Here is a 22,071-nt window from a genome sequence, read left to right on the forward strand (position 1 = left end):
AGCTTTGAAATCTTCTCTCAGAAACATAGTTATGGCTGTTCTTGCAGAGTGTGCCCTTGGGGACAATGTGGGTGAGAATCTGAAGTTTTATTTTTAGTTAAACTTTGCTTACAATTTTGTTCTAACACAGAAGTATGCTGAAGAGAATATGGCTGGTAACTTCAGGGCTTTGCGAAAAAGCCTCGCTATTCTATCTGTCTGCCTTTTGCCATCTGCAAATCAATACTTGATTCAAGTGCAAAGATGTTGTGAAGCTTCATTCATTCATTACTGTTTGTTGAAGGATCCAGACACTCAAGTACAATTGACTATGGAAGTCAGAGCCATTACAGTTTGATATTTAAATAGCTCTGCAAACCACAGCCATTTTACAGTCTGGCTTTAAGCATCACTCAAGTGTTCCATGTTGAAAAGCACGAATTTCATTTTGGCTCACATTAAGTGTTTTAAAATTAGCAGTCTCCTCAGTTTACTTTAGACCAGTGGGTTCAGCTTTATGACAGGGGAGACCATGGCAGCCCTCACCCAGCCCATCTGAAGCATTTTGATTTAACCAAGCAGCCTTGGAAGTTGAGATAAGAACCAAGACATGGATTGACCCTGATCACACACAAGGAATTAAACAAAGAAGGCAACAACATTCTGTTATTCAAAACCCAGGAATCAAACTGAGCCCAACAGGTTTTAGGCAGCAAAGACTGATGTTCCCATTCCTGATCCCACTCACCATTCCACTGATGCAGCGGCCACAGGCTGTTGTTTTGAACTCTCCATGCAGCTCCTTCACAGCACTTGTTGTATAAAAACCTTCCGCCAAAAGGATTATGCCATATAGGAAGAAAAACGATGCAATGCCATAAATTACATACTGCATTAGCTGTATTCTAAAATAGAAAATAAAGAAATAATATAATTAGATTTCAGTCCTATAAAAACAAAGTCAGTCCTCTCAAATTAGAATAAATGAGAGACAACTCCTAGAAACAAAGTTCAAGGCTCCTCAGCATTTGAAGCAAGCAGACTGCAGGAAAACACTGGTACAACTGTGCCCCTTCCCAGGTGAGCAGTCCTGATGAGCATTAGTCCTGCAGCCACCTGAGCATCCCCTGTTGGTGCTGCAGTCCTTGCACTGACTGGTGTTAGTCACCATGTTAAAGCTGCAATTTCACACCTTCACTATGGAGCTTTTCCTTTTTCCTCTTACTGCTCCTAACTTGGGAATGGCTGACAGGGACAATGCAGGGCTTTGAAGTGGCAAAGCCTGGAGCTGCACCCCTGACTGAACTACCAGGCTCTGTGGTCATTCCTTTGGCTCAGGGAAAGGAAGCAGTCCCTGAAATTCACCATTTCCACCAGTGAAATCCAATTAACTTAAGTTTGCAAAAATTTCTGAGATCAGCAATATTTTATATTTGATATAAAGCTCAGCAAACATGCAGTGACTTCTCCTGAGGCTGCCCTACAGCCTGAAAGAGTAGTTCCCAGTGAGCTGGTAGTTTCAGTGCTTTAAGTCACAGCAGTGTTGAGTGCCTCAAAATGTGTGTTTTGGTTTTTTTTAATGGAAGAGTTATTTAGGAAATGCTTCCGTTTTAGGTACTCTGGAACCACTCAGAGGAAGATCATCTCAGGGCACATGGTATAAGCACTTCCTCAGATGTTATTTGAGAAAGTTCTTGATTTCTTAAAAATCTCCCATCTGCAATGACACTCTAACAGTATTTTTCCTTTAGCTAGAATAGGTAGATGAAAATAATAATTTCTAAATATTATCAGCCAGATTCTGTATACAAAGCTAATTATTTTGGAGGACCAGAATTCCAGATCTTCCATACAACATTTCAGGTCTTCAAAAGTCATAATTTGTTATTAGCATGATTTCCCTGGAACTTCTTAAAATGAATTTGATTGTTGGGATGGTTATTTTCGATGAAGTTATTCACAGAACTAAGAGGTTAATTTATACATCTACACTACCAGTTTTCTGAGGATAAGTATGCTTTGCTCAAGATATTTTTTTCTGATTCTTGCCACTCTCCACCAAGTAGCTGCTGGCATAGATCTCCAAAGGGCATCTGAATGTTTTAGATTAAGGAAAATTGATGACTACCATTTATATAGTTAAATGTTACCCTTGTATCAAAATAGGATATTGCTCATTTAAAATTTTATGTGGGAAGTGTTATCTTTGTTTTCCAAACTGATTAAAAATAACTGGATAAATCTGTTACATCTATGCTGTAAAGAACAAAAAAATTAACTCAGGATTTGAGAGAGTATAGAAGAAATCATCTCACCATCATCAATAGTCCAGGAAAGACCCAATGCATTCTACCAGAAATCAGTAACAGGAAAAGTGGTTACAAAAGTCTATTCCAAAGGGTGTGTTACTAACTCTTTTTTTTTTTTTAATGTTGCTGTAGCCTCAGATTTGCCCCTTTCTAACACCTCTTCTCCCTTCTCACCCCCTTGGCTCCACAGTGGTGAGCCCTGAGCTGCTTTGGTAGGAATTATGCATTTCCCCAGCTGCTGATGCTGACATGACAAGAAACATTGTCAACAACTCTCCAAAACATAAAACTTGCTGCCTGTGACTGCTGCTTTTGCAATTTCTTCTATTTTGCTCAAATGGAGGCTGATGCAAGCACAGGGTGTTTTGTTACCCAGCTGCTGAAGAACAGCTGCTTACATTTTGTCACTAATTTTGTATAACTGCAGGGCCCTGGTGGCTCATGCCCTGGAGCTGGGGACACACTGCCAGCCACAGCCAGGGACCGAGTGTGGGCAGTGCTGGAAGGGGGGACCCAGTGGGGAGCAGTCCCAGAGCAGGTCAGGGTACAGAGGGTCCTGTGGACAGGGGAAGCCCTGAAATGGTGCTGTGGGACCAGCCCCAGTGCTCAGAGGGTGTGCAGCAAACTGGCAGGTCTATGCCTGCAAGCACACACGGAGTCAGTGAGAACAGAAATTAAAAAGAAAATAAGAATTAAGTGTGCTGCACAGGGCCCTGATATCAGAGTCTTCAATATCACCTGTCTGGCTTGCTGCCTGTGCACTCCTGTATGAACCATGCCCACCTTGCTCATCCCAGGGCCCCTCATCACAGCCACACATGGCTGGGCTGGCTGCTGGACATGGGACCTGAGGCAGCACTCCAGGCCTTCCTCTGACCTCACAGAGAAGCCTTGGGAACATAAATGACCCAAATATTTCACCCATGGTTATATCCAAAGGCTATCTTTTTACTTTTTTCTTTCTTTTCTCTCATATACCAGACCAGCTTCTGGTATATGAGAGGGATGGTCAGAACCATGCTTCTTTGTTATTCCTGACATCCCTTACAACTGTATGTCATCAACAAAAACTAAATCTACTTTTAAAATAAAATTGTTACCCCTTGTTCTGTTACAACAGGCCCTGCTACAAGTCACTCTTCAGCTCTCTTGTAGGTCCCTTTAGGTGTTGGAAGGTTGCTCTAAAGTCTCCCCAGAGCTTTCTCTTCTCCAGGCTAAACAGCCCCAACTCCCAGCCTGTCTTCACAGAAGAGGTGCTCCAGCCCCCATACCCATCTTGGTGGCCTCCTTTGGAGTCACGCCAACAGGTCCATGTCCTTCCTGTGTTGAGCACACCCAGAGCTGGATGCAGCACTCCAGGTGGGGTCTCACCAGAGCAGAGGGGCAGGAACACCTCCCTCACCCTGCTGGTCACGCTGCTTTGGATGCAGCCCAGGATATAATTGGCTTCTTGAGCTGCAAGTGCGCATTTCCTACTCCTGTTCAGTTTTTCATCTAAGACCACCCCCAAGTCCTTCTTGGCAGGGCTGCTCTCAATCCCTTCATGTGTCAGCATGTATTGATACTGGGCATTGCCCTGACCAGGTGCAGCACCTGGCACTTGCTGCTGGTGAGCAGCATGACGCTCACACAGTCCCACTCCTCAAGGCTTTCAAGGTCCCTCTGGGTGGCATCCTTCCCTTCAGGTAAGCAAACTGCACCACTCAGCTTGGGTGCCATCTGCAAAGCAGCTGGGGGTGCACTCCATTCCACTGTCTGATAGTGCTGAAGATTACATAGTGCTGGTCCCAGGATAAGCAGATACCAGGACCCTTTGACTCTTTGCATGTGAACACCAGTAAATGACTGAGCGCCATTACAAAAGCAAGCAACCTAATTCTCAGGGATGGAGACTGAGGTTTGAAGCCATCTCTGCTTGTTTAGCATGAGGGTGTTATGATGAATAATGGGACTGGGAGGCATACTTACACTTCACTCAGCAAAGCATGGTCACTGGCAGTCGTGGAGAAGTGCTGCTCGAGGATGGACACGGTTCCCGTGAGCGCCACGTGGCCGCAGCCACAAAACAACGCTACCCCCGAGAAGCAGAGAATGGTTGCCACGAGTGAAGCATATGGCACTCCTCCTAGGCACTTAATGCAACATTCAAAGCAACCTAAGCAGAAGAGAGAAAGCAAAAGAAATGTCATGAGCAAAAAGCAAATTATGAGGAAAAGAATATTCGTCCTCCACTTGGTAAAAGCCAGAGGGAATAAAAGGCCAAGGCATTGACATGCTAAGCAAAAAATCTATAGGTGGTACAAGACAGCATCACCCTCTAAAGCAGTGACCTTCAGATCTGTTGGTATGGACTCAAAGCCCAGAAAGTGGGCTGAGTGCTCCTGTCTTTACAGGATCAAGAGGAGATCGATGAGACAGCCTATGAAATGGAAAAAGTAAAAAAATCACTGTCTAAAGTGATCCGTTGCAATTCAGCTGCTCATCTAGAGCTCACCATGTTTCAGCTTTACTAATGGCACCTATGCTGGCAGCACTCTGGGAGCTAGACAGGCAACTACTCAAGACAAGGAAGCCTTTTGGAAAAGTAGGAGATGCTTTGCACTTTCATTAGAAGATGAATACTTTTAGGTCCACAAAACTTAGCTACAAGACACTCTCCCAGTGGATTTATATAAAAATTACCTTTTTATATAAATCCCCATGATATTATAGGGATACAGATACTTTTACAACAGAACAACTGAATGGAGTCCAAAGAGTAACAATTTTTGTGAAGGGCAGATGCATGAAGCTGTATTACATAGACAGTACATTTCCAGCTTTTTATAGGATACACTGGATTTACAGTGATCCCTAAATAAAATTCGCAGTATCATGATCAAGTGAAATGCATTGTTTAACTGGCCTGAGTTAACAAAATATCCCCCCCAGAGCTGCTATTTGTATGAACACTGCAATAAGGAGGTTGCAGCTGAATTGCCAGGTTTGTTCCAACTGCGTGGCCTGAAAACCCATCTGCTTACAAAGCTGGGAAATGTAAATCGGAAACAAACGCAGCTTTTAACTGCGCTGTAATGGTAATGGCAATCCATAGCAATTCATTACTTCAGGGTGATGGCATTAAGCTGTCCCCATTAATGTGCATTTCATACAACTGCAAAGAACACAAGCCATTAAGACAACGCTTAATGGAGCGGCCAGCGTCGCACGACAGCCACTGCTGCTATGGCAAGGCGCTGCATTGACAAAGCATTTGAAGGCAAGGAGACAGCTGGCAAATGAGGACATCACATCTTCCCACCCAAAAAATTCCTCACAAAGATCAGCAAGTCTCCAGCCACCACATGAGGCAAGTTTATTTTTATCCCCCTCTTTTTCCCACTAATGAATGAGTTGCAGAGCAGGCACTTCTGTGAGGCACTGGGGAATAATATGCATCCGATAATTGAAAGATTTCCCATTTCATAAGTGAGAAACTCTTCTTTTAGAGAGTTACTAGCAAATGCCCTAGTCAGGCTTAAGCAGCTATCACCATCAAAATTACTTACTTTACTAACTGCAGACAAGATTTGATTGTATAGAAACAAGCCTGGGAAGGTTTTATAGTCAGTCCACAGCTGGAGTCCACTCAGTAGGAACTATTTTCATGACAAAAATACTGCCAAATGAGCAAACACTGCAACTCGGCAGTGATGGGCCAAACAAAATCCAAATGCACGCTATCAGAGGAAATCATCTCTGGCTTTCATTTTATCACAGAGGTCCAGAGCTGAGTTCAGACAACAAACCTTGCAGAGCAATCCTCTGCTTTGGGGAATCTGCCTGAGAGAGCTCACATGCAAGAGCAGCCATACATGTGAGCCTGGCTCTCCTCCGTAGCATCTGGTCCAAACCTCCCAGAGTTAATCCAAGAAATGCATGCACCTGGTGCAGGATTAGCCATGCAAGATTATCCAAAAGTAACCATGCTCTGACCCAGCAGACAACACACTTGTGGTCACAGCACAAAACAAACCACCTTTTGAGCCACACTCCTAAAGCAGGAGACCCAACACCTGATCATTGCTTAGTGTGGAGAGGTTGATCACTTAAATTGTGCTGATCCCACAGACTGCTTTAGTGAAGGATCCCATCAAAGACAGAAAATGAAACAGCTGGAAGCAAAACCAAGAGATTGACAGGATCCAAAAGGAAAGCTGTTGGTTTCAGAAAATGGGAGCAGCCTGACAAAGCTAAAAACTGGTGTAGACCCAGAATTGATGTTTAATACCCCATACTGCCAAGCCAGCTTTCCAGGCCATTGGCAGAACATTTGCCCTGAGGAGTTTGTTGGATCTCTTACCCAAACGCATGACAGTATCTGCCACTAATCCACAGACCCTCAAACACAAGGTAACAGTGGCAGACCCCCGTCTCACCTCTCAGCAACTGGCAGCTACACAAATTGTCTTTGTGGCCATACTCTTTGTCTTCCTCTGCAGTCCAAGTAAAAAGGCATCAGATAATTTGGACGGCCTTCGTTTTCTCAGTGCAGAACAAAGCCAAGGGTATCTTGGTTTTAGACACCCTCAGAGGTGTCTAAGGCAACCACATTATTTTGAACAGAGAAAACTGCCCAAATGTGGAACTGCAGGAACTACTCACCTTGACCCCAAGACTAAAGCAGGAATCAGAGAGACTTTGGTACACCTGGAAACAGCACACAGCCAGCTTGCAAGCACATGAAGCATCCCAAACCAGCATGTTTCCAAGAGACAGCATTCATCCATACATTGTCATTCTGCACCCAAATTGACAGCAGAGCTGCACGGCCTCCTGCCAGAGGGTAACTAACTGCAGGATGCAACCTCATCTCAGTGCTGGGGCTGCCAGACCTCCCCCCAGATCCCACTGTGAACACTCTTTATGAGCAGATTAAAGCCATGCCTAGCCCAAGCAATACAGCCAATTTTATAATTTTAACACATTTAAGCCTAAAACTGTACTGCTAAGAGCAGCTTTCAAAACTACAATTTGAAGCTGATCAAGAACTGAGATACGCTTACCAAGCTTCCCAAAGAAGCACTGAAGCAAAGCAGAGGATTTCTGAAAACAATTAAAAAGCTTTCCAGGAAACCATTATGTTCTCTCTCTGCAACTATAAGTGAGCAAATATCTTCACACAGTACAGCTGAAACCCCAGGAAGATGTTTGCCTAGCTCATGTTCACAAAATAACTTGCTAACACTCTGATGACAACTGCAGGCTGAAGGCCTGTGAACTCAAGCTGACAAAAATAAGTAGCATTAAAATAAGTTCAGCTCAAATTTTCAGCTCAAAGTTTTTACTTTCCATATGGCCAGAGTGCTGCACTGTTCAGCTGTATATCCACTTCCAATGAAACAGTGTAAAACTATTTAAATATGAAACTGTACAGCGCAAACACACATCACTGCATCTTCCCTTTCAATGGCCATTTTGTGCAAGGCATCACTAGAACCTTTTGTGCAACTCAGCAGAATAAAAACATTTTTTGTCCTCAGGCTGGTGAGCAGCAGTTGCCATGGAGGCAGGTTAATAACAGCCCAATGATTTGCCCAGAGCTGCCTGTGATCTTGGCTACAGATTTAACACACTCTCAGAAGGAGGCCAGCTAAAACAAAGACTGAGATTATTCTCTAGGGAATGAATGCTATTAAACACACACACACACAAATATTCTTGCTAAAGGACAAAAATAAAGAGAAGAGAAAGAAACAGGAACTGGCTATTCTTTTAATCTCCTGGCAGCTATCAGTCACAGGAAATTGGTAAAGGATGAACCTACATATGTACATAAATCGGCAATTGGTTGCTTAATGTATGATGAACAATTATACAATCTGCTCAGCACTGTACAGCCTACTGCATGCATGCAGGGGCTTAGCCATTCAATTTCCCATGCCAAATGGTGATTGTGTGGCTAAACCTCCTTTGGTACTTTAAGTACAGCTTTAAGATTTAAACTCAGAATGGCAAGGTAATAGAGAATTAATGGAAAATGGTCTTTAAATAAAAAGAAAAAAGAAGCAGTTCTCACACAGTACCTTATCCTATTAAGGTCAAATCTGTGTTTTGGAAATTACAAAAGACAATGCAATAGGATCAGGTAGCTTCCTTGAGTATTCCTAGGGCTTGCTCTAGGAACATCATACATCAGTTCTTGAAGCCCAGACTTGAAAAGCTGAGACAGGTTGATGTTCACAAAGCCCTCCCTCAAAGCAAAGCATGTTAAACATGCTGTAAAGAAAGAATATTCACACCTCTTGGAAAGAAAACCAGCCTATTGTCTAATGTTCCAAACACCTCCTAGGCTGAACTAGTGCCTTAGTGCATCTCAGGTTCTAACCACCGGCCCATAGTCAAGATCAGTATGGAACAAAAAACCACAGAACCAAGAAAACCTGAAAGGAGCTTTGAAAAGTTTCCCATTTCAGGGAGCTAAATCTCCAGGATCCTGTAGCTGTTAGTTCCCACTTTCTTTTCCTTAGAAGTTTGGTTTCTTCCCCTCCCATGAAAGATAAAACAATGGGCATCATTTTCTCCTTGTCACTTACTTCCTGTAATTGTGTAACACATTTTTAGAAATGCTGGCCTGTCAGACATCAGCCCAGTTAATACACGGCAGAAATTGCACTTCATGTTCCAACACAGAACCACAATCAGGGGGGGAGGAACTGTCCTAACAAAGGGAAGGTTGCAAGAAATCCAAGGGAAAAAAGCCCTAGATAACACCTTAAATGAAAGCACTAGATGACATCTTAAATGCAGCCATAGAACTAAATCGGGCTCATTACTACACATCCACAGGAGCCTAGTGTTGGTAGCATCACTCCCAATTCACAAATAAATGTAAGAGGACAACTCAGTACTTGACATTTACCTCCTGCTTTCCCCAGTGCTGAAGACTACCCAATAGCAAGCATGAATAATACCCTTGGAGGCCTAAACCACCATGGATTTTTGTCAGAAAATGAACTTTATGTCAATGAAAGCAACTGTCAATTTTACTGTCTGCCACCCACCGTATGTTTGAAAATTTCCATTCTGAATGGCTTATGCATGCTAGGATGTACATTTTCCTACCTGCTGCATGATAGGCAGCTGCAGGAGAAGCAGTGAGGGATGTGGGAATAGGCTAATACTTCAGAAGCAAAATTGGAATTTACCTCTTTCTTCTCTGCATGAGACTTAAGCCAGTGCCTGGAAATAAGGTAACTCCTCACATCTGTCACCCACACCTGCAGCCAAGGGTCAGTGGTAACAACACAATAAGATAAAATATTTCACCTTACAAGCGTAAGTTTAAAGCCTGTGACAAATTTATCTCTATGCTTTAATAAGGGACTAAATTGAAAAGGCTCAGCATTAAATCACATGGAAGTCTCTGTCCAAGCTCTATCCTTACTCATTCCTGTTCATCTTAAATTTTGCTGATTTACAAAACATGACACAAAGCAAAAAGTGCTGTTACTACTTAGAATAAATGTTCACTCACCAGTGGATTAACATTAAACAGATTAAATAAGTGATGAACTCAAATAGAGAAAATCCTTTCTTCTCCTCCCACAAACCACTTAAGGCTCTTCCACAGAAACTTCCTTTCATTATTTCCTAATTTTGCCTTTTTGTCCTACACAAATAAAAAGTTGTGAAATTAACTTATACTGAAAATTGACTCATAAGAGCCAGAAAACTTAATGTAAATGCACTTTAGTCTAGCCAGATTGATATCTCCCCAGTGTATCTGCATTCCCCTTTTCCAGGGTTATTAATCAATAACTCCTTCCCGGCCAGCAGAGTCCCTGTGGTGAGGGGACATGACCTTTGGAGAACACTGCCATCAGGGCTGCCATGAAGGATCAGACCTGAAATGCAGCAGGAGCACCTCTGTTATCCCTCCAAGTGGCCAGCACAAGATGCTTCTTTCAAGTAAAAACCCGTGAGATCTGGGGTAGCCTGATCCATCCAGTAAACCTCACCCCAACCTCTACTATTTAAAAGCTACCTGAAGAACAAGTAGCTCCTTTCTGAAGGTCATCAGCTTTCATTGTAACTTCTCCAGTTGTTCTTGATACAGATACAAGATATTTGGTTTCAGCACTGTCATACAGCTAGTTCCACTCTTCTGAGAAGGTATTTATTCTCTGTTATCAGTTAGATGCTTCCATCTTCTTATGCAGAAGAGAACTTAAAGTCCTCACACCTCCTGTGCTGGAAACCAACACAAAGAATGCAGGAGAATTGGTGCACACTAAGAACAAGCATCTCACAGCCTGGAGGAACCATTAGCAGACCCTTCTTCAAATCCACAAAGCACCAAGAATTGCTGTGGTACTGTATGAATAATGATAATAAGTGGCTCCTAAACTTGTTAGCAAAAATACAGTAAGCACAGGTTTAAAATCAAGCACTTTTTTTTCTTCTACCATGAGTAACAAAAAACCCCCACAAACAAATAAACAAACAAACAATCAAAAGGGCTCAAACAAACCAAACAGCCTTTCAGAGGTTATCAGCGTTCATCTACAGCAAAATATATTTTTTTCTCTCACTAAGGAAAAAATGATGTTCAAATTGGAGAAAAGGCTGTTTCACCATGGCAAGATTTGTTTCTTCTGAATGGTGTTAAATGATGCAGAGAAGACTCTAAGAACAGACAGCAGTAATCATAACCCTTTTTTTTTTCTCCAAATCTCTTCTTCCCAAATCAGCAGTTCTTACAGGAAAAAAATTGCACTCCCGTTGCTGGAACCAAACCTGTTTCATGCAAAGATAAATTATCTGAACCTGTTTTTTACATGCCTTATCTAGTTTACCTTCTTCAAATTTAGTGAAATACACACACTCCCCATCTATATCATTCCAATCTCTGCAAGCCTCATTAAGCTCACAGGTGTTCTGAAGTTATCTTTTTCAGGCAGTAAAATCCTCAGAGCACGAATCACTACATCCATCCTTATTGGAAGTGCCCATCCCAGCTGTTTGCTGTTTGCTGTATGAGAGAAAGGAGTCAGACCTGCACAGGAAGAACACTGCTGCCCCATGAGATGGTGGGATGAGAGTTGCTCTTGTCCAGCTTTATTGCTTTTGGACAGAGGTCAGGTCAGGCAGGACTACATTTTATTTCATGTCTTCTCTGTTTTACTTTTGGCCTATGAAACAGTGGAATCCATAGCAGAAGAAAAATACCTAATTTATACCTTGGAAAAGGCCTTACTTCAAACAGGTTTCAGTAGGAGTTCTTGAGGGATATTTCTTACTCTAAGCTACTTCTGCAGGAAAAAAAATAAGCTGGTGATTTGAAAAATAGACTCTCACATAAGGGACAGATCAGGCATTATTGATAAATGCTTTGGTATTATTTCTCCTGGAGACTTGTTCTAGCATTTAATATCCAAAATAACCCTTGGGATTCAGTGCAGCCTGAGCATGTGGAAATGCTCACTGGCATGCAGAGCTCAAAGTTCAAACACATTGCACCAGCAAGGGCAGCTTCTGGTCCAAACTGGGGTTGTAACACTCAGTTCACTGCTCAACAGGCCTGAAGATCCTCCTTCCTTTCTGCCCTTGCCCTGGCCCTCCTCCTGTTGCTCCCCTTACTTTTTCCTCCTTGAAGAAACGCTCAGGAGGGTCAAAATGCTGGAACTGCTGCTTCAAAAGGTGCCAGCCTAGGAGATAATTTTGGAAAAACTCAAGGCAGAAAGGTAAAAGAGATGAAGCAATAGGCAAACTGCCAAAGACATCCAAATGCCTGGAGGTCTAGACAAGCTCAGTGTGGAAATACAAAGGCATTTTGGTTTCATGAGCGACTTCCATAGCTCTGTGAAAATCTGTAAGGACACTTGAGTTTCCTTGATCCAACCATCCTCCACACCCACCTGTATCTTGGCTGACATGATTTTGAAAGCTGACTTTTACTTTAATCAAAGGTGAATATCTTACCTGGAAGAATGGAGTTGAAACTCTTAGCTCCACCTTTTTGCCAGCTGTAACTCACCTCACCCTCCACCAGCCTTCAGCACCCAGCAGGAGAGCAAGACTTTAGCCTCACTGGATTTCAGCCACCGCTACTGAACGCCTCCCCAGTTGACTCCTCCCTAAGCTATAAAGAAGCAAACAAGAAACACAACCTCTCTCTCCCTAGAGCTCAAAACAGGGCCAAAACCTGTGTGTTTGTGTGTGTATGTATTCCAGCCTGGCAGATCTCAGATTCAGAAGGAAAATTCTCAATTTAAGAGATAACTGAAGATGCGAAGATCTTCCCAGACATTCACTCAACTATGGAACAAGAGGAGCAGTGAGAGAACTGAACTGTAACTGTAGAAGTCCTTTGTTCTGTAACAGCTTTCATGCTATTATTTCCCCAGCTGAATCCCCACATCACTTCCAAAACTTGAGCCTGTTTCAGCAAAGGAGCAGTAAGGCTGTTTCAGTGAGATACTCCATCTTCACATGCCCTTATGTGTTCACAGAGCAGCTGAAACACCTCCCAGCATCTGGGGGAAGCAGGTTTCAAAAAAAAAAAAAAAATTCCATAAAGCAAACAACACCCACACAACCTGGAATTGTGCCTACAGCTAAGCTCATGTTAAACAACCACTGCAAAGTTTCTCTTTCTAGAGAAAAAGATGGGCACTTTGCTTTCTGGGAAAAAAATGTTTTAGCATTTTGAAAGGCTCATTAGGCTTGCAGGTGTTCTGGGGATGTCTTGGCTCCAGCATTGCAGTGAATCTTCCACACTGACTCTTCCCTAGTTGCTCAAGAGCTGGATTCAAGCTTAAATTAGGGAAGCGAGATCATGTTGTACCTGAAGACCCTGGGAGAAGAGGTGAATGCCATGAGGACTGCCACAGAGGAGCCTTCATAGTGATGCCATTTGGACACTGACAGAGGAGACAAAGACACCCAAGAAATCCTGTGGTTTGTCAAGGGAGCAGAGGTTATCTCAGCACAGCAGCCAGTGCCACCCAGCAGCGGGGAGCTGAAGGCCAGTGCTGAAGGGAGGTGTTTTATAGCAGGAATTGGTGTTGGGACTGAAGTGACATATTCCCTGCAAGCTAAGGGAATAGAGAAAAGACCAGCATTTTCACAGTGGCTAATCCATCACTGGCAGGTTGGTTTTACTCAAGACCTGTTCAGAGAGGTTTCATTTTTGCCTAAAAGACTTTTAATTTCTTGAAGTGCATTTAAAACATCTTCCCTTGAGCGGGCATTTCTGGGCTTTGGTGGGCGTGGGGGGCTTTTCATCATCACCAAGAACCCTTTCATCCTCAACTCCTTCATGACAGGCATATTTACCTACATGATAGTTCAGAAAGATTCCCAAGGCAGACTGACAAGGGTTCAGTTGCCTAAACAAGAGTTTCTAGCACCATTTTAGGTGCCAGACTCCCAGCTGCTGTAACAGAAGGCTGTGCATCTCTGTGTCCTGGCTCATCTGTGCCAGCACATATGGACATGTCTCATCACTGGGGACAGCTGAAGAGGCCCAAGACCCCGATAACCAGGGTCTAGCCTGCTCCTTCCACATCCTTCACAGCTCAGGGAGGCAGCATTCATAATCTACCACTACTCCCTGAAGCATTTCCTTTGTGTGTAAAATATCCCGTGTGTACTAAACGTGAGGCTTGGAAATGTCTTCTAGCAGCCCCAAACCTGTCACCCAGGTAACTTGTCATAAAATATAGTCAAATAAATATTGATACTGAAGACAGATCAAAATTTGTGACCTAAGTATTTCTGGGGAAAAAAAGCCATTTGAAATACATAAACATTTGAATCCTAAAGCACATGAGTATGAAAATATGATGGGAAGGGGAAGGATGAGGCAGCAAGCTTTGGTGAATATTTCCCTGCATTGCTATTAGAGTCTCTGATGCGGAGGCAGGCCTCTCCAGCAAACAAGCTGTCAAGCAGGCTTCAGTCACTCAGCTCCATAAAGAGAGGAAAATTCTGGATTGAGCTAGCTGCAAAGGCTGTCTCTGAGCATATACACCCCTTGCTGTGCTATCCATCAGTCAGACTGGAATTTTCTAATGTGATCAATCAGGGCTTCATTTCAGGTGCTTTTCTGAGATGCTTCAAAACTCAATTCCCCCACAGACCCTTAAAATAAGGCTTCATGAAAAGTAAATAGGATCTTCTTGAGGTCTCAAGTCAGACATCGAAAGGACAGGCATGAACAATCACCAAACCATTTTTACAGCCTCACCTGAAATCCTCCTCTAGACTCTCACAGATGCATTTAGTGCTTCTGGCAAGGGACAAATGCAAACCAAACCACAGGATATTGTCTAGGAAGCACAGGCTACCAGTGAGTCAGATTTGCTGTCACTGCTTTAGTGTCATTTCTGCATTTGTGGCTGCTAAGTCTGATAGATTCATCCACATAAACCCCCAAACTATTTCATCTCATCCGTAAACAATTTTGAAGCAATTGGGAGCACAGATAAAAGGAAGCTGTCCCTCACACCACACATTGTCTTTCAAGCATTAACAAGGAAATTCAAATTTATGTCAAGTATTCATACAAAAAGAAGTAGACTCCTTACAGCCTTAACAAATAAAACAAGAAAAACAGAGGAACTTTTATCTTAAATTGTTAGGACTACTGCAAAGCATTAAGTTTATGCTACTACCATTTCTGAACTCTTCATTTCCCTTTCACCCAGCCCTTTATTTACCTTGAATCCCCAAAGGACTAATATTGCCTCTCAATGCTGGCACATGATGGTACCGGTGTGGCCTTGAACTCCTGTACATCCAGTGGTACCTGCCAATTTCCATTTCTGGTCTGGTGATCACTGCCAATTTTAGGTGGTAAAAAGTCAGTGTCACCAGCAAGTCTTAGTTCAGTACTTTCAGTCATTTAACTTTAAAAACAAGAGCCCAGAAAAACACACGGTAGTTTCAGAATTGAAACAAAATAACCTTACAGACTAAGGGAAGAGATTAGGAGGGATGATCAAGAGGGAAATGCTCACACAGGTGTTAAGAAAGGTTGAATAGCTGAAAATCTACCTAGGATTTGAGTTAAAACACATAAGGAAGGGCCCTCTATTCCTTACCCCCACCCACTCTCATGTATCCCTCTCTTTGTCCATGACAAAAAGCTCTGCTCCAGCAGAAAAGGAAGGTAAAGTCATGGAAAATCACATTACCTGTTTTTTAAAAATACTCTAATGCTGTCAAAGAAAAAGGTTATTGCTTCATGTCAAGGTAGGGCAAACACAGAGGTTTGCACTGATACTATCTTACATTAAAAATATAAAAGGTTTTTTTTTAGGTTTTATTTCACCTAGGCTCTGCTCACATCCAAAAATGTGGACCAAGTGTGTTGAAAATGATTTGTTCCAGGTTCAAGAGCAGTCCTGCTTCTCCTTGTCTTTTCAGAGGAAGCCCAGCAACAAGACCCACATGCAGTAACTCACCTCACCCACTCACACACTCATGGCACACTCACTGGCACTGGGTTTCTGGGCCCCTGAGGAGGCAGGAAACAGCACCAAACCACTTCTGAGCCTACATGTCCCCATTGCTACCACTGTGGCCTTGTCAAAGCTCTTAGGGTGACACTGACAGACCTTTATTCAAAATGCACCAGAGTCCCCCTCTGCAGGGGCTAAATGAGAAAGCAACCATTATTTCTGGCTGAAGCAAATCCAATTCAGCAGCGTTTGGGCACATGGAGAACCTGAAGGTTGTCATCTACTGTAGACTAGATTACAGACAAATTTCGAGGGGCAGGAGAAGTAGAAATGCCATAAATTTCAAGCCTATGAGAGGCTCAGAAGGTCCTGGACCCAGTCCCTCTCATATGGTTTGGCTGCTTGTGCAATGAGGAGTTTGGCACAGCCACATTTGCATATGTCAAGAAGAGAAAAAAATCTCAGCCTTGAATCCAAATGCTGGATCTAGAGATAAAAACCAAGAATTTGTTGGTCTTCTTTATCAGCAAACAAATTCCAATACTAAGAGTCTTTTGGGTTTTCTACACAAATTTAGCATCAACAGCTCTCTAAAGGATACTTTATGGCTTGGTAATTTTCTCCTCTCTGCATCTAACACACAAACCAGCAAGCAGGTATCAGTAAATCTTCCACAGAAGACATTATTCTGTATTGTGTGGCTCATTCTTCCTCTTAGGAAAGACAAGTTTCACATCTTATGAGCATAACAAAATTCAAAATGTGTTGAAAGTACTGTTCCAAAATGACTGCACACTCTCAGGATGATATCATCTCCTTCTGCTCAGAGAGGAACAATCCTGCTTGGGAGATCACAAAGAAAGCCATAAAAATGGAATTGGACACAAAACAGAAAACAAAATTCTTCGCTAGTACATCATACCTCTTCTCCTTCTCTGCCTCCCCAATGTCTGCCCCCTGCCTTTTTGAGGCTACTTACTGGACACTGGTAACAGATTCAGATTTTTTTTTTAATTAAGATTAAAAATGACCAGCTGCAAAGACTTCCAAAAAAGACTTCCCCTGCCTTTTTGAGGCTACTTACTGGACACTGGTAACAGATTCAGATTTTTTTTTAATTAAGATTAAAAATGACCAGCTGCAAAGACTTCCAAAAAGAAAAGCATTATTCATTTGTACTGCAGCAGCATTTAAGCCAAACCTTCCACATCAAGAAGATTTTATCCTACTAGCTTGAACCCACAGTTTGAGATTTCTCCTGCAGTGGCCACAAAAAGCACTTGTTCAGAGCAGCAGAGCAGGCAGCTCCTTTTCTCCCTTAGCCTGGGGGAATGTTGGTGAAGTCACCTGTCTGCTGTACAAACATCAAACCCTGAAACACAGAGACATCATGTAAACTTTGTAGCATCATTTCTGTAAGCGAAAATATTCTATGCAGTTGGTTTCTTTAATTAGCAATTTCTGGTTTTGCAGTAACAGGGCTCCTTTCATTAGCTGGCAGTTCAAACTCCATAAGGAATCTCAGTTTTTCCACTGAGCACTGGCTCAATGGAAAGAGCCACTCAGCAATGGCTGTTTGGTAGCCCTTAGTGCATGCCTGACACGACCTTTGAAGCTGAAGAGCATCTTGGGTGACTCTGCTGGGACCCACCCAGGTCCACTCATGTAAAATCCATACCAGGTCAAAAGCTCCTCAGGCTTCAGTGGCTTAACAACTACTACACACAGTCCATATTCATTGGAATTTAACTCTGTACCCTAAGTAACTGGGAAAGGAAACAGGCTTAATGGTGTCTTTACCTTTTGCTTTTTGAGTAACTAACTGCACTAATTGTATTCCCTGGTCTAGGTTACAATATCCCCCACCCACAGCCAAGCTCGAGGCCTCCTGTCAGAATCAGGTTGTCCTCAGTCCTGCACAGCTACAGAACTGACAGTGCTTCCATGTCACACCACGCAGGCACACGGATGGAGACTGTGGTGTTCAATATTCATTGGGATGAATCATCCTGCATGCCTGTAATCAAACTCACAGTGCTCAACATCCTCATGCTTGCTGCCTTTATCTTTTGGGTTTAGAGGAAACACAGTTTTAATATTCATCTGTCTCAGCGGATGAAGCAGTCCATGGGAGCAAAGAAAGGGTGTTGTTTGGTCATTGATGGTCTGGTGATGAACAATGGACAAGGAGCAAGGCTGGGCAGAAAATGGGGAAGGGTCAGAGTAACTGAAGGAGGTCTTCCCCCCCTCTTTGCCCCCTTTGCTCCTGCTGCAAAATCCATTGTGCACACACACCCCAGTGCCATCTGGGTTTCCTCCACCCCCATTACCATATCCCATGGCACATATGTCTAGGTTTTCTGCTTTCATGAGGTTGTTCAGACCAGTATGAGTACATGCTCTGAGTATTTTTCAACCCCCTCCTATTTAGAAACCAAATCCTATTCATTAAAACCTAAATCACTAAGCCTGCCAAATTATTATCCCCAGAATATCGCGTGTCCCAGATTCTCCCAGGGCTGGACCTCTCTTCCTACAGTCGTATTCTTCAGGGACTTATGCTTACAGCAGTTATTGTTGTCAGTGGATCTGAAACACCAATCAACTGCTTAAAATGGGGGGAAATATGCAGCATACTAAATATCTTTGAATGGCTTGACAGCTCTGATACCACTGTGTGAGCCTTACATTAGGTGGGTACCCTGGAAATTTTGGTTCATGATCATAACACATATTTTTAAAAAATACTTTTATTTTTCCAATTTTTTGGAATGAAAAATACATCTGTGATGCATCAAAATGTCATAAGCTCACTATGTAAAAATAACTTTACTAAAAGTGAAATAAACTGCACGACAATCCATTCCTTTCTCACATTGCACTTTACAGCTTCATTTAAACACAACTGTACAACTGTGTGCAATAGTGTAAGACAAGCAAAGTACTTCTTTCCATTTTGGACTAGTATATACTTGTTTATTTAGAGCTTAAAAGCTGAAATATGGCTTCATATACTATAAAAATAATAGAGCTCACAGCTATTACTAACCACAAGGTCTTCTTTTATCAAGAGAACATAAGCAGGGAAGAGCCAATTAAAAGGGACCTTTGGTACAGCTGCTCAAACTGGTCTTCATTATTCCTCAGCAGAGCATAGGCAATTTGAACATCATATGTATTCATATAAGGAACCTAAACCCTAGTATCAGGGCTTTCTTCCATCCCATGTGTAATTGGTGAATTCACCATGGTCATCCACAGTTGGGGTTTATATTCTTTTTTTTCTTATTTTTATTTTTTTTTTTAATTTTATTTTGCAACTTGGTGGTATTTCTCACAGTTAAATGAAAAGGGAAACTTCTTGTCTCTGTTAATGTGTATCAAGATCTATATCCTTCACTGCTGATGCAAAACGGCATTTCGTTTTTCTTATTTATTCCACCTCAGTAAATCTGCCTGCCCAGTCCTCGCATTCTGATTTAATTTAATGCCTGCAAGATAAACCCTGTCATTTGTAATAATTTGTAAACCTTCATCTTTAAAATGCATCCAATCTGTCCTGCAGCCCTGCAAAGTATCTGTTAAACATTTTGCTTCAGCTTTCATGGTGTTTTCCTCTGATAAGGGCTGCTGATACACAGCATAAAGCTGACTTATTTCTTATCTCCATCAACATGAGGGTTGTTCCAATTCCAATTAAAAAAACTGGGACAGCGGCCACTCATCTGGGTGCAGAGAAACAAATGTCAGATAAACACTGAATCCATCAGCTGGGTAATATTGCTGCCTGAATCAGGCAGGGGATTCATGAAAATTATTAAAAGATAGCATGGTTTAGGTCTATACGGGTTAGGAAATTTAAAAAGGCTAAATAATCTTCAACAATTTTCATTTATCAATCTGTAACTACTCATAAAGCACATTAGCTTGTGCAAATTGTCTCAGCTACACTGCAGTCCAAAAGAGCTGGCTGTTCACATTTGCCACAGAGATGGGAAACACAACCCAATACCTGTGTGGCACCAGTGCTCACATACGATTGCTTTGGGTGCTCAAACTGAAAACAGACCTCACTGCTCATGCCAAAGGCTCCAGCAGCAGTGCTCTCCAGGGTTCTCCCAATATTGGGAGACCTGTACACAGACAGCACATAGTCCTAGCCCAACTTCCTCCAAGTATTTATTCCACAAAATTGCAACACATCATCAAGGAGGCCCTTGCATTGGAAACACACCCCAGAAACAGGCAGTTTAAAATTCTGGCTAAGGGAAAATACTTCTTAGCTTAAAAGCACGATTTACTATTAGATAAATGCAGATACTTTCCCAGAACCTGGCAGTGAAAAGCATACTGACTGTGAACTTGAGTACTCAAAGCAGAATGCTCATGATCTTCCCTTGCTCAGTCCTAGCAAGAGCAGCATCTCCCAAACCCCTTCAGATGGTGGTTTATCTGCTTAGGCTTTGCAATTAATTTCTAGAAGGAAGAGTTAAAAGACCCTGTGATAGGACTTCAGCTGCTTCAAGCTGTGGCAGTTGCCTTGAAATAACTGGATCTAGGGCATCTCATAAAGGATGGCCATTACCAAGTCCAGGTGGGATCGAAGAGGAAGAAAATGTTGCAAGGCTGGTAAGCATGTGAGCCATAACAAGTAAGAGATGTGGTCCAGAGAGTAAATGAAATCTTCTGTTCTGTACCCCAAAATAAAGCAGCAGCATTTTCCTGCGAGTTTCTTTACACAGAGAAAAAGCCCATTTTCCTCCACAGAAGCTGCTGGTGAAAGAGCCCTATTGAAAAATTCTGACATTTGAGAGGTACGTGATGCCTGCTGAGCCCATCTGAAAACCCAACTGGACTCGACAGATTTAGCACTTTGGAAAACCTGACCCTCAAAACCAAATACGTCTTCTCCATGATCACTTCACAGCAGTAACTTTGCAGGGGATCTGGTCTATTTGTTTTGCTATAGAAATTAGGAGTAGGACTTCCAGCTTTCTGCATTTTAATTTGCTGTGAAGCATATTGAGAATTTAAGTGAAGAGAAATACAGAGCATACTGTGAGAGACCGTATGCTACTTTCAGGAATCAGAGAATCAGCAGGAACAAAGCCTACAAGTGTTACATACATATACTTATGTAACACATCCAAAGTATAAAATTATCATAGAAAAAAATAAGAAATTGTGGTAACATTGGGACAGGAGGCTCCCTGCTTGCGTTTGATGAAAGCAACAGATCAACCTCCTTGACTTGCAAGCAGATTTACTGTTCTACATGTTGTTCTTTCATCCTTGCCAAAACAAAAGGGAAGCCATAAACTCATCATAAACACACTCAGCAACACATTTTGTTTTGCGCAGCTGCTAATGCATGCGGATAACTTTCTTTAGTGTTCATTGTAACATGAATTCCATTGGTTTAAAAAAAGCTCCTCAATCAGAAGAAAGAATTGCTGTAATTTTTGAAGAATGATCTATCAATTCAAGGTGGTTTTATAGTCAATCTATTCAGGGCATTTTGTACATTAATTACTCAAAATCTGCAGTGAGGTGGGTTATTGTCCACATATACTAATGGCTTTCGGAGTTTAATCTCTCATCAGTGGACCTCCTTTTGTGAAATCCCTAGGGGATTATGTAGTACTATGTCTAATCACTTGACAAATTTCATTTACTTGAAACTGAAGCTTGTTTTATATGAAGTGTGTAGCAGGAGTCAGATTCAAAGCAGGAAAAAAAAATCTGTTACTGGACACTACTGGGATTTATCATGTTTATATCTGAACTGCTTAACAATCGATGAAAGAATTCTGCTTGGGGAAATGCACTAGTTGTTTATCAGCTGCTTAAGCCTATGAGATACTCAGATGAGATACTCAGATTGCTTATAAACGATACACAACAGGTTAAAAATGTATTATGGCTCAAGTAAAAAGACAGTGGAAATTTAAATAATTTTGTTGCTGTTGTACCATTCAGTAAAAAAAAATCAACAAACTGCTATGATCTGTAGAGCAGTCTGCTACACTGAAGAGGAACGGTTATTTGACACAAATTATACAACACAGAAAGATAACATCCCTTGCGAGTTGAATTTATGCTCTGAAGTTCAGCACTCCAGACCAAAGAGAATCAACCTTAAAGCTGGGATGGATGAAGCCCCTCTCTTTCAGCGCTGCCATCTCCCTACAACAGAACCATAACCATGGAATTGTTCTCTCCATTAAGCAGCAATTCTCAGTGATCAACACATCCTGAAATCTAATGTTGCAAAACTCACTGCATTGTTCTCCCTCATCATAGTGCAGGCAGATAGCTACCAAAGTAAAATTTGC

The 22,071-nt window shown here is 42.2% G+C and overlaps 1 protein-coding gene across 7 annotated transcripts in view; it reads right to left on the reverse strand.

Annotated features, from left to right (window-relative positions):
* Nucleotides 1-22,071, reverse strand: part of GPM6B (glycoprotein M6B) — a 106,252-nt gene that overhangs the window by 9,741 nt on the left and 74,440 nt on the right. For 4 of the 7 annotated variants that reach the window (XM_059466523.1, XM_059466525.1, XM_059466529.1 and 1 more), the window contains exons 2-4: nucleotides 14,993-15,112; nucleotides 4,257-4,443; nucleotides 728-884 (exon numbers count right to left, since the gene is read on the reverse strand). In XM_059466523.1, coding sequence (XP_059322506.1) covers nucleotides 728-884; nucleotides 4,257-4,443; nucleotides 14,993-15,112 — 464 coding nt within the window. The remainder of the gene's footprint in view (nucleotides 1-727; nucleotides 885-4,256; nucleotides 4,444-14,992; nucleotides 15,113-22,071) is intronic. The other 3 variants (XM_059466526.1, XM_059466527.1, XM_059466524.1) reach the window with 1 other exon arrangement.

Source organism: Ammospiza nelsoni, chromosome 2 (assembly GCF_027579445.1).
Source record: "Ammospiza nelsoni isolate bAmmNel1 chromosome 2, bAmmNel1.pri, whole genome shotgun sequence".
NCBI classification, from domain to species: Eukaryota; Metazoa; Chordata; class Aves; order Passeriformes; family Passerellidae; genus Ammospiza; species Ammospiza nelsoni.